General features: G+C 38.1%; 1 protein-coding gene across 5 annotated transcripts in view; it reads left to right on the top strand.

Moving 5' to 3' along the window:
- PTPRZ1 (protein tyrosine phosphatase receptor type Z1) overlaps positions 1–7,994 on the top strand; it is a 132,999-nt gene extending 125,005 nt beyond the window's left edge. For all 5 annotated transcript variants that reach the window (XM_032687425.1, XM_032687422.1, XM_032687423.1 and 2 more), the window contains 8 exons: positions 221–367; positions 1,454–1,547; positions 1,860–1,933; positions 2,880–3,008; positions 4,034–4,180; positions 4,467–4,609; positions 5,201–5,336; positions 6,959–7,994. In XM_032687425.1, the coding sequence (XP_032543316.1) occupies positions 221–367; positions 1,454–1,547; positions 1,860–1,933; positions 2,880–3,008; positions 4,034–4,180; positions 4,467–4,609; positions 5,201–5,336; positions 6,959–7,099 (1,011 nt within the window). In that variant the 3' untranslated portion in view covers positions 7,100–7,994. The remainder of the gene's footprint in view (positions 1–220; positions 368–1,453; positions 1,548–1,859; positions 1,934–2,879; positions 3,009–4,033; positions 4,181–4,466; positions 4,610–5,200; positions 5,337–6,958) is intronic.
- Positions 7,995–12,976: the final 4,982 nt, after the last annotated feature.

The following is a 12,976-nucleotide window of genomic DNA, read 5'->3' as shown; positions in this document are numbered from 1 at the left end:
GATATATTATGTGTATACATATATATTGCAAGTGTAATTGTCAGTTGTGCTTTTAAATGTGTACTGTCACTGCAAAGGGACAGTTATCACTCTAGGGGATAACATTTGAGAAAGCTCCCCTGTGAAGAAACACTGACCACATCAGAAGTGGCAGCTTAACCGGAGGTAACCAGGGGAATCTGAAAATGATGAGAGCTCACGTTTGGTTTCCTTTTCCTAGGAGCAATACATCTTCATTCACGATGCACTGGTTGAAGCAATACTCAGTAAAGAAACAGAAGTCCTTGAGACCCACATTCATGCCTATGTTAATGCTCTCTTGATACCTGGACCAACAGGAAAGACCAGACTGGAGAAACAATTCAAGGTGAGCTCTCTGAGATAGTAACACAAAAATCTTTATGTTTGCAAGCCTGAATTACTTAAAAGTAGGTATCTCAACACAACTTCCATTAGCTTTCTGAACACAACTTTCATTAGCTGCTGAACCTAAATTCAGATTAATTTAACAAATGCATGCAGTCAGTTGTGACAGAATTATTTGCTTACACTTAAACAAAGGATCTACAAAAAAAAATAGTCCAATAAGTAGATTTTGGAAGATCTAACTATGTACCTTTACAGGAAGATCTTAAAGGTAAAACAACAGTCTGGAACGATGTCATTGTCGCAATAATGTCATGAGCTATATTGATCAATCAGTGTATTCCCCTCAGTGTACATCACTGGTTAAAGACAGACTCCACCTTCAAAGACATTTTCATTGATCTAAGATTCAAGAGTCATTTGAACTGCTAAGAACAGTGAAGAAAAAAATTCTGATGACTTTCTAAGTAGTTTAGCCAGATAACTAGATACCTGTGATAAACAAAGTCTTTAGTTTCTATAAGTTTTTGAATAGGAGTTTATTATATGGTAAAAGCAAGCAGCCGGCTACGTGACAGAAGTGGGGACAAGTTTCCCAAATCTGCATCCCTACTACAGTGTACATTTGGAATTTATCTTAGCTACTTCATGCATACTAATTGTATCATATACATATACATTTTACAGTTTTTTGCTAAGTATTTAATATATGGGTTTTCTTACAGCTAAAGCTAAATGGTTATCTTTACAACCAGTCATAATTCATGCATTCTTGGACGAACAGGCGCCTAAAAGATTTAAAGTTCTACTATATTTTATTCTTAGGATAGTAGGGAGGTTTTAGGGCCCCTTGACCTTGTAAGGGTCTGTTTTATTTCTTCATGGGGGTGTAATTAAGTTTTACAATCCGCTTGTTTTATTTTGATGTAATCACCCATTTGTTTCACAAATCACAATTATTTATCACAATACCTAAAGTTAAGAGAGACACTGAACCTGCAATATGTGCACCCTTCTGTTTAGTGCAACTTGTGAAAGAATGGCTTTTATCTAGTTACCTGAGTTCTTTTACATTTCATTGTTTCAGCTACTGAGCCAGTCTAACACACAGCAGTGTGATTATTCAACTGCACTCAAACAGTGTAACAGAGAAAAGAACCGAACTTCATCTATCATTCCTGGTAAGTTTGTTCAAATTGTCTTCTCTGGGTGGCAAAATGTTTATGAACCTTGTGTGTCAAACCTTCAAAATTTCCTCAACAAGAACTGAAGACATCTGCATTTGTGTGGAACAATGTTCTGTAAAGTGCTTATAATGAAGAAGTGATTTAGGAATTACACATAGAAAAACAAAATAGATGGCTGGATAGCATTTCAGTGATGAAGATTGATGGAGCTTAGTGTTATCATCACTGTGAGATATGTGAAATAATCGCTGTAATGTTATAAGAGTCATTGCAACATACTTACTGATTCATAACTTTTTTTTACAGTGGAAAGATCTAGAGTGGGTATCTCATCACTGTCTGGTGAAGGGACAGACTACATCAATGCTTCCTATATTATGGTAAGTCAGTTAACATATTGGTGAAAAATAATGCATAGCTGTTTTCAGAGCTGCCATGTGTCTGAGTTAGGGTGGCACAATCCTGATTTTGAAATCTCCTTTCTTCCATTATTCACTCTGCCTGAAAGAGTTACTTCCCCCAGAAAATACTATTACCATTATTACTGGGTTTAAGTTTGGTTAAGTGCATTGCATTTTTAACAATCTGTAGAAATAGAAATCCCATCATAGTTTTAAAACCTGGTAAAGCTAAATGCCGCCTATGGAAGGATCTTGTGAGATAAACTAAAAGTGTTAACTAACAAGTTAGTTTTTAATGGCTGTACTGTGATTTGCCTTCCTACCTGCTCATCTTACAGAGCCTTTGCAACTAGCATAGCCCAAGACACCATAGCTCATCAGCTTTCCATTATCTTTTGTTCTCTGGGTTTTCTTCAACATTTTGCCCTTCATTAGGTGAGAGGGAGGAGTTAATGCCTCCTGGACATTCAGGAAAGAGATGGGAAAGCTCTCTGCAGTGGTATATGTACATGATCCTACATCAGGTGCATTAATGCAAAGGAACTCTCTTTTGTGGTAAGAAGTTAATTTGAGACATCTGTACAAATTAAGAAACTGCTTGGAATTTTTGCAGATCTTTCATGTATTCTTATATTTGTTTCAGGCAGTCAGCTCCTCTGAGTTGGCCATTCGAGTCTCCTCTGTCTCTTTTATCCTTTTTTTATAATTTTTTTTTAGGTTTTAAAAATTATTTCAGTGTAATTGAATTTATTCCTTTCATGTGGAAAACACTGCAATGGAAATTTTATTTTTTTCTAATATTTGCAGGAAGCCAAAGAAGGCACAATTGTGCAATGTATTTTCTAGACTTCTGGTCCACTAGAAGTTTCCTTTAAGCATTAATAGTTGGGCATCAATTCTGAGTCTGTTGATTTTTTTTTTTCAGGGTTATTATCAAAGTAATGAATTCATTATTACCCAGCATCCCTTACTACACACTATCAAGGATTTCTGGAGAATGATATGGGACCATAATGCCCAGCTAATAGTCATGCTTCCTGATAGCCAGAATATGGTGAGTTTTGTGGCAGATGGTTATGGGTTTATGCGTGAATTTTACTAGTATTACCATTTTGAAATATGCAAGACATGAGAAAACAACTTGGATTTTGAAAAAAAAAAAAAAAACAATTAAAAATTAGCAATATTGAACTGAGTGTAAAATCCCCAAACAATCTAGTGGAAATCTAGGGATCCTTATCTGGGCAGATTGTGATTGGCACAAGAGCCAGGAGCAATGGTGGCCAAGCATTCCCGCACATATGAAAGAAGCCCCTGGGGAGTGTGAGTGGCCAGGAGCGCTGCCAGCAGCATGGGCACACAGGGCCTGGGGTGGCAGTTCATGCAGAAGAGTGTGCAGGAAGGGCACTGGAGCCCTGCCAGCTTGACCAGGGAGCAGTGGTATCAACCTAGCATACAACTGTAGTCTTTCTGAGCTCTACATTCACCTCGACTGGAATCCTACTCTACCCTCCCTGAAACACATCTGACGGGCAGACAGGACACATGGCAGGGAGGTTTCCCTATCCATCTGACCATTTTGGTCATTCAAAGTATTACAGGATTTTCTTAAATAAAAAACAACTCTCTTCATCATTTCTGCTGTCAAACAGAAAGGATGCTCTTATGAGAACTTCGGTCTACACTTTCAGATAATCCCAAGACCACTCGAGTGCTGCCTGCAGGCTCCTATGTTACAATATACCAGCTAAGTTTATCCTGTGGCCATGGCCTGTGCACTGCACAGCAAAGCACAGGACAGTCTGAAGGCCAGTCTGGATGCATGGCACAGTGTAGCACAGCAAGTTGACTGCTATGTGGATCCACAGGGTACAGTGGTCTTTGGTCAGGATCACTACAGAGATATCTGAAAACCATCACTTGCCATGATTGTAATCCTGATCAAGTTTTGATTTGTTGGTTTAAATCTAGTTGGCTGGATTGATAATATATGACACAGTATTTATTATGATGGATTTTGTATTTTAAGAGCTCAACATTACTTATCTTTATGTCTCCTTTTTTTTTTTTTTTCTGGAGGCTGAAGATGAATTTGTATACTGGCCAAACAAAGATGAGCCTATAAACTGTGAGAGTTTCAAAGTCACTATGATTGCTGAAGAACACAAGTGTCTGTCTAACGAGGAGAAGCTCATAATCCAAGACTTTATTTTAGAAGCTACACAGGTAACACTGTCATAAACATATAACTTGATTTGTTAAAGATAATGCCTACATTTTTTTACATTTTCTATGGTAAATGAGTGATAAAAACCCATGCCCTAGAAACACCCCTGGGGGAAGAAACCTCTGTAGGTGATATGATCACATGGGGAATAGCGTATTCCAACTTCCACAGCAGTGGGATTCTGTATCTGGAGGCTGGAGCCAGTCTGGACCAGGGTGAAGGAAAAGAATAAAGACAGTAGTTTACAAAATTGATTTATGTTTGTTTTTTTTTGTCCTCGTTTAGGATGACTATGTACTTGAAGTGAGGCATTTTCAGTGTCCAAAATGGCCAAATCCTGATAGTCCTATTAGTAAAACTTTTGAACTGATCAGCATCATCAAAGAGGAAACTTCCAACCGTGATGGGCCCATGATTGTACATGATGAGTAAGAACTGCAGCTTTGTTTGTTTTGATGTTTTTCTGTAGAACTATCATTTCACCTCATTTAGAGTGAAAGCTGCTGAAACAAGGCATGAAGTCTGCACTTAACAGCAGTGCTGCTGCTTCTGTTTCAGCCGCATCAAAAAGAGAAACATTTTTATTGTATCATACTTCATTTCAATTTTACTATTGCCATACTTTGGATAGTTATCAGGTAGGACATTGGAAAGGAAATCAGTCAGGACCTCATTTTCTTACTAAAAGACATAAGGCTGTTTAGATGAGGCACCTTACCTTTCTCCAACTGTTCAATAATGACAAAAAATACTGAAATGTTGAAATAGTGAAGGACCCAAGGCCTTCAAGATTTGGTTAGAAGGGGATTGTAGAAAAATAACTCTAAGAAGTTGTAGCCAGATGCCATGAAAATTTTGTTAAGCCGCTGCTGGGCAGACCCATTTCAGAAATTGCAAAGATCACATGACAGAAATTCATCTTATCTGTTTACCCTGGATTTTGTATTTTCTCCATCTGTAAAACTTGATCCAGTGTCTAGAGATTTCTGGTTTGTTTTGTTTTGTTTTACTTTACAAAGGCATGGAGGGGTGACAGCAGGAACTTTCTGTGCATTGACAACTCTGATGCATCAACTGGAAAATGAGAATTCAGTGGATGTTTACCATGTAGCGAAGATGATAAATTTGATGAGGCCTGGAGTCTTTACAGACATTGTAAGTAATAGGCAAAATGTGTGTATTTTTTCCCTATATGTGACATTATTAGCTCTAGATCTTAGAGCAACATTACTGAACCACTAACATCTTAGTTTCTGCATGGGTTATTCAAAACTGTCTTGTAGAGGTGCTGTAGTGGACCTGTTGCCTATTCCAAAACAAAGAATTTCCTGTGAAAACCTATTTTGTGGTTATCAAGTGGTGATATTCAAAATGTGCAGAGCTGCTGCCATGATCATAAAATCTGTATTATGTCATGTAAACTAAGGTTTTAATTTGTCAGGAATAAATTTGTGCTCCAGGTAGACCCTAAAGTAGTTACCTTAGTTTTCCACTTCAGGATGGACCTTGATCTTTCATGATCTGTTGAATTGTCACTTGACACCATTGTCACTGTGCCTGCAGGAAGGAAAAAAAAATGTGAAAAGTATAAAGTATAGTAAATAAGAATTACTTGCTAAGGCAGTGTCCTACAAATTAAAATTCATCACAGAAATAAAAATTATGAATCCCACCTCTTTGGTCATATCATTACACACCCGACCGCTAGAGTTACATATGAGTGTAATAAGGAGAACACTTTAGGAGTAAAATGTTTGGGTTAGCATTATCCAATTTTTGACAACAAAACCAGAACATAACGCAGGATTGACAAATGTGTCCACGCCTTACCCTGCCTGGGTAGCCCAGAGTGAGGAGACTGGCAGACAATGGAGTGAAAGTGGAACTCTTTCCACCTCAGAAGAACCATCAGGACATTTCAGTCCTCTTTCCCCAGGATTCTAGAGCAAATACCTAGGTCCTTTATCTTAGATTCCAGATTCCCATCCTCTTACTGCAGATTTTCAAATTTGTGGCTTTCTACCCCATATCTCTTAACCCAAGCTAATAGTTCAGACCCCAAATCCCACCCTATTTAGTCTGTCTTACTGTTCCACACTCCTTCCCTCACAGAAATTCTTTATCCTTATATATCCAAAATATTCCTCTGCCCTTTCAGAGCATCCACTGCCAGCACAGCCTTTGCTGTGCCTGCTCTCCCTGCACAGACCATCTTGGGATGTTTCCTCATTCCCAGCTCACACTGCAGTCCAGCTGGCTTCTGGCACTCCCCATTTCCCATGCATCCAACTGAGATCCTCTGCCCCTTCTTGACAGTGGCCTCCTTGATGAATCTTCTGACAGTCTTGTCTGTCTTTCTACCTCTTATTCCTGGCAGGATCTTCAAAAACAGGAACAGTAACTGCAAGCACCAAAAAGAAAAAAGAAAAGAAAAAAATCTTCCTGGATAGAATTCAGATGACAAAAAATTACAAAAAAAGCCAACAGACAAACAGTAGCCCTAATCCTTGCCCCAGATTTGTAACTGACTTTAACAAGGATCAGATTCAGCATATAATATTTCTTTAAAAATACAGCTTTCTCCCCTACCTGTACTATATTCCCTAATGTTGTGCTTTACATCGTGTACAGGGGGAATCATTAGTCATAAAATCAATAAAGCTGCTAAGTAAGTAACATAATAAATTGTGGAGCACAGTTGTGCTCCATGTGCACAGATGTGTGACTGATACATCAGCTGTTAATTAATTTTGACTGTATCCTCTTTTCTTCTCCAGGAACAGTACCAGTTTCTGTACAAAGCTATTCTCAGCCTTGTCAGCACAAGGCAAGAAGAAAACCCTTCGGCATCTATGGACAGTAATGGCTCAGCTTTACCCGACGGAAATGCAGCTGAAAGTTTAGAATCTTTAGTTTAATTAACACATCAAATTAAACATACACATCACTACATCACACCAGTCACACCTGTAGTTTACCATTATTATTTTCAGTTTTATACTTTGGGTGGGGAAAATCTGTGCAGTCTCTCTATATATAATCAGATCCCAACCGTTGCTCAAACCAACAGTCTTTTCTGTTACATACAACTTTACTGTGGAACTCTTATCATTAACAATGTGTGCCTTTTCTTGAAAGATTACTTGTAATACATTGTTATGTCTGGACTAACTTGATTGACTTTTACAGTGTTTCTAAGAATTGAATTGTGGTATGATTTTTTCAGTATTAGTTTTTTGATTTATCTGGCTTTACTTTTAACTTAAAATTATCATATTTATAGATGTTAGGGAATCCTCAATTACAAACATGCAATGGGTTTAGTATTTGATCTATTTGCTGTATTTATAACAATTTACATTTGCTAGAAATATAACTTTTAATATAGTAGAATGTAAATAAAATACTGTTCTACATAACATTCAACATTTTAAGACTTCAATTAGACATTTAGAATAGTAATCTGATACTTACTGTAAATACTGCTACTTCTGTAGTGATCCATGGACCAAATTTATATTTATAATTGTAGATTTTTATATTTTACTACAGAGTCAGTTTTCTAGTTCTGTGTAATTGCCTTGTTAAAAAGTTGTAGTCAGTATGTTTTTATTTTAACAAAGTCTTCTGATATATAATTGTGCATCTTAAGCAATTTACCTTCAAATAGCTGCATGTGATTTTAACTTTTTGTGGGAACTAGAAACCACTTGTTTTGAAATGAGAAGTTTTTATGAGAATAACACTGTCTTTGGCATTGTTAAATTGTTTTTACCTATGGCATTGCAAAAAATAAATATAAATATTACAGTCTGTGCTGAGCAGTCTTTCATGTACAGTACAGTCCACTATACTTCCACACAGTCTTCACTGTCCTGTAGGAGAGCTTTTACTTACAAGAATAAGGACTTATCACTGACCTGCAGGCGGCTGCACTTCCCATGGAATCTGCAAGTTCAGGAGACACTTATGGAAAACTTTCATATTATTTAATCTCTGCTCCACTCCCACCTGTACCCTCAATGCCCGCATTAGCTCCTTCTTTGGCCTCTCCTTGCTCATCTCCCAGTCTGATCACTCACAGGTTAATGGGCTATCCCAGGCCTCCCGATTGCCTTGGCTGCCCCCTCCCAAGACTTCTCCATGCTGACTGTTTCAGATCATTCATTCAGCTGCTGAGCTCTTTGCTGCCTCCTTTGGCAAGGCAACAGTCAAACTCTGGGAAGCAATAGAGCAAGTAGTCACTGAAAGAACAAAACATGTTTCAAGTTGGCCACTCAATTATTTTCTGTAAGCTTCTGAACTCAGATAGTGACTGTACTGAAGGTTGCAGCACCGAGGAGGCTGGAGGAGAATAACATATTTGTTTAAAACAAACACAGGCTGTGAGAGCAACTATTTTCTCACTTTGGTATATACAGTTGCTACATAGAAAGACTGGGAACAGAGATACTGTTCTGGAGTAGAATGCCACAGAAACTAATGGACCCTATCTTAGATGAAAACTAAGCATAGGAAAAGATGAGCCTGATGTGGGCTTGGAGATTTTAGTTGACTGATTCCTAAAGTAGGGTTGTATGAAGGATCTCAGCATGTCAGCAGATAGATCTAGACCCCCTCAGCAGTGTAGGATTGAGGATAGGTGAAGCTGCAACAAAGCTAAAATAAATTTAAGTTTAGAGAAATCTAAACAGCAGAAACTTTAAAAAATCCTCATACTGTTGATACATGAAACGAAGGTGCTAGACCATGAGACAGAACGGCACAGAATGACAGAATACCTAGCAGTAAGAGAGACTTTTTCATGCTCATCCTATTTTATTAAAAAATAAATAAAATTATGTAGAAAAAACAACGTATAACAGAATCACGGAGATGGTTAAGGTTGGAAGGGACCACTGGAGGTCATCTGGTCCATGTAACAGATAGGTGTTTTTTTGTAAAACTGTGGTAAAATGTTAATGTGCTTAAATTCTCTTTTACACTTGACCACTTCTCTTTATAACCACAGCAGTGCAGTCCCAGAGGTTATGGAGTGGCTGAATACATTGGTCTCAGGACCCCAGAGGTTCTCCCTTTCCTACCCCCCAGAGCTGCATGCAGAACGATTCTCCTGTCTCAGCCCAATGTCCCTGTGTGGGTGCAGCCAGGGACCATGCAGGGCACACACACATGCATACACACACATGCTCACACACAGGGAGATGCACATGCATACACACACAGAGGACGGTAGAAACAGAATTCATAACACAGAGAATAGGACTAGAACTTAAGAAGGAAACAGGACAGAGGGCAGTGGTCAGGCACAGGGCAAAGTACTGCCCACATACATGCAAACACCTTTTACCCTCTTCTCTCCTTTTTCCCATGCTTATTATTTCCCCATCCACATTGATCCCTCTGTTTCTTCAGCCTTCTCTATCTCTTTGTAGATAAACAACCTTCTTACCTAATTACTTTCATGGGTCTTAGTTTTCTTAAAGCCATATCCAAATATGTAATGTCAGATGCTGCCACTTAGATCATCTCAGCCATACATGGTACTACCAACAGTTCCCTAGTATTTCTGGCCTTTCAAGCTTTTCTTTCCAGAATGTCTCCAGCAGAGCTTGGCCTTCCCTCACATAACTCCCCATGAACCACCTGTGTGGTGCCACCAGACTTCATGTCATTCTTCTTAAAACCTGCCAGCTGCTTGCTCTTGCCTCTCCAGCAGCTTCCCCTCTGATGCCCAGCAGTTTCTCAGGATCTGTGCAGGTGGCTCAGCCTCAGGTCAGGGGTGCTAGCCATGTGCCTGCAGATAGCAGTACTCATCTCTTTAGTTCAAAGCCATAATTAGTTCATGGAATAACTCAGAGGGAACCTACTTTTCTGAGGCAGGACATCTTTATTCAAAATATAAAATATACAAATTTTACAACTTTTTTTTTCCTGTGGTCCTTGCCATGCCTGCATATTTGCCAATTCTGAATTTCAGGAAGAACAGGGCTGATATATGACTCCTAAGTGCAAGTAAACATGTGATGTATCCCTAGCTGAGTTAAATGCCTTTGAAGAATAGGATCTAGAATTATTTTCTTATAATATTTGTGGGGTTTGGGGGGGGTGACAAGAGTTAAAAATGTACAGAATGGGTACATTGTCCCAAATGATACACATTTTTGTAAGACTGTTGAATTACACATACACATTCTTCACAGTGTTCAGGCACAAAGTTGGTGCAGACAAAGGTGTTTAATGGTTGTGCTTTGAGAAAGGGAGTATCTTCTTTTTCCAAGTGGCCTGAGGGTTCTTTACCAGTTCCTTTAAAGCACTTAGGTTGGCTGACACGCTCCCATTTGCACATCTGGTCTAACAGGGACAGTGATATTATACAGATTTCCTTTCTCATTCAAAAATTATACAATTTATGATTTCCTAATCGCTAGGGGTGCCTGTACAAGAGAAATTAATTGTGATTTTATGGCTATTTTCAAATCATATTCCATAACCTTATTAGCAGATACTACTTCTGCACATTAGCACACAAGAGGAACTATAGTGATCATGTGCTATTTCTTCAGCCTTTTCTTTTAAAGAAAACTGGCTTGTTGCCTCACATATCAAAATAAAAAGCATGAAATTATTTTTTATTAATGTATTTACACTTTCATACAGTTGTATATAAAAAGTACATTTTAGGCAAATTAATTCTACTATGTTTTTCAAGCCACTATGGACCAAAAGCAAAAAAGGACTCCTCCTTCCTAAAATCCAATCTTGATATAACTGTTCCTTTCAACCTAAATGTTTTGCAGACATTTTAAATTTATAATCCAAGGAATCAGCTGTCAGTCAAGGTTTCTTCTAGATGTTTGTAATCACATTCATCATCTTAGCATGCTGACAAGTTATTTAAAACATAAGTGCTTAGGATAATCTCTTTACTCGCACATATTGGTTCTGATCCAGAAAAAAAATAAGAATCGTAAAAAAAAAATCTTCTATAATCTTCAACTGTGATGGATTACAGATTTTAATAAATGCGTGTCAGTTCGTCTCTCAGACAAAGGCCATATTCTAATTAATTTTTTTTCTTGTAATCCAAGCTACAGACTCAAAAGACACATAGCCCGCCTTTTCAAACTGGGTCAAGTGTGGAGAAGATGTTATGTATCTCCTGCAAGAAGTAAGATATTAATAAACAACATCAGTTTAAGATCTATTTTTTTTTTTTTTACAAAGCTCCAAGTCATGTGTGACAAGGAAAACTTGATTAGTGGGCTTTCTCCTAAGAAATCATAGGTGAGTAGAGGCTAAAAAAAGATAAAAAAAAGAAAACAAGTAATTTACTAATACCAAATATCACCAACTTTTTAGTGATTGTGACGCTGAGATTTAATACTTGTGGAAAAGCTTTACAATAATCAGTAATAAGTGATCAACAGGAGTCATACAAACTCATTGCTATCAGTACAACAAATTAGCTAAAGACCTTAGTATGGACTTCGAAAATCAGTTGACAAAACTAGTTAGCAATGTTTATCACAGTGCTTTACCTGGCACAGTTTTTTGCTAAGTGCTAGGACAATGAGTAATTTCAGATGGGTTGAAATTTTCTGTGGTAAACACTTACTCCAAGATGAGTTTAGGAAAGTTAAACTTGTTCCTCTCTTAATTGTTCTGAAGCATAAGCAAAGCAGGGCTGGGGAGAAGAGGAGCAATATTGGGTTGTTGTGGTTAAAAACAGAAACAAAGACCCAACTACTAGCTGGGTCTCAAGTGTCTTGGGTTACAGTCTTAGTTTTCACTATTTCCCTACAGCAAGCCTCAGGTCTGACCATCCACTTCTCACAGGTTTGTGCTTTGTTGGATTAGGATCTTTCAAAGGGACAAGAGGGAAGACAAATCTCTCTCAGAACATTTGACCACGTTATGACTACTCCCTCTGTTTCCAAATTGCACTCTTTCCTTCCAGAGCCAAACCAAGTGGGCAATAAAACCTTTCTGTTTATGGAATTCATTTTCTTTTTTTCAGGAAAGTCACAACTCTTGCACTGTAATTTAGACAGAGTGTATTTGAGATGATCTGATTTGCCTTGATAAATTCTGCTGGACACTCAAAGCTAAATTTCTTTTTTTTCCCCTTCCTCTTCTTAGTTTTCCAGCATAATCAATTATTTGATTGATTTTTTTCCACCTTAAACTATAGCCCATTTTTTTCCACCTTAAACAGCTACTGTGCTATGAGTTTACTCCCTTTGTCCAGCAGTGCCACTTTTGTACTCCAGTCCCTCAAAGGGATATGATTCTCCCCTGTAGGAATATCTGAGGTTGAGAGAGTGTGAAACAGAGGCAAGAAAGGCAGCCTGAGTGTAATGGGGCTCGAGCACCTCCATCTCAGGAAGAAACTGGGATCTTACATGTCATGAAGAGCTGGCACTAGCATAAATTCCAAAATGAAAAAATGAGAGACACACAATGACAAACAACCTGTCCCTTGGAGCCAGATGTGAACAAAGAGCTTAAGAGCCTTTTGGCCCAGGCAGTGATAGCAAAGCCACGTATTCAGCTAAGCAAGGCCCTCAAGCTGAGACAGGCTGTGAGACACCACGCTTTCATGCCTTCCTGGGGCACAGGGAGATATCATACATCTACTGTTCTGTAGCTTTCCAGTTTAGTAGTTGTCCTTGTGCTCAAGAACAAAACTTACTAAGCAAAATTAATCTACTAAGATTATAGCTGAAAATGATGTCGATATATACCTATGTATATATGTATATAATTATATAGATGGGGATGCTTAAACAATT

Source organism: Chiroxiphia lanceolata, chromosome 5 (assembly GCF_009829145.1).
Source record: "Chiroxiphia lanceolata isolate bChiLan1 chromosome 5, bChiLan1.pri, whole genome shotgun sequence".
NCBI classification, from domain to species: Eukaryota; Metazoa; Chordata; class Aves; order Passeriformes; family Pipridae; genus Chiroxiphia; species Chiroxiphia lanceolata.
Note: the sequence above shows the minus strand (reverse complement) of the source record. Positions and strands in the feature narration are given on the sequence as shown.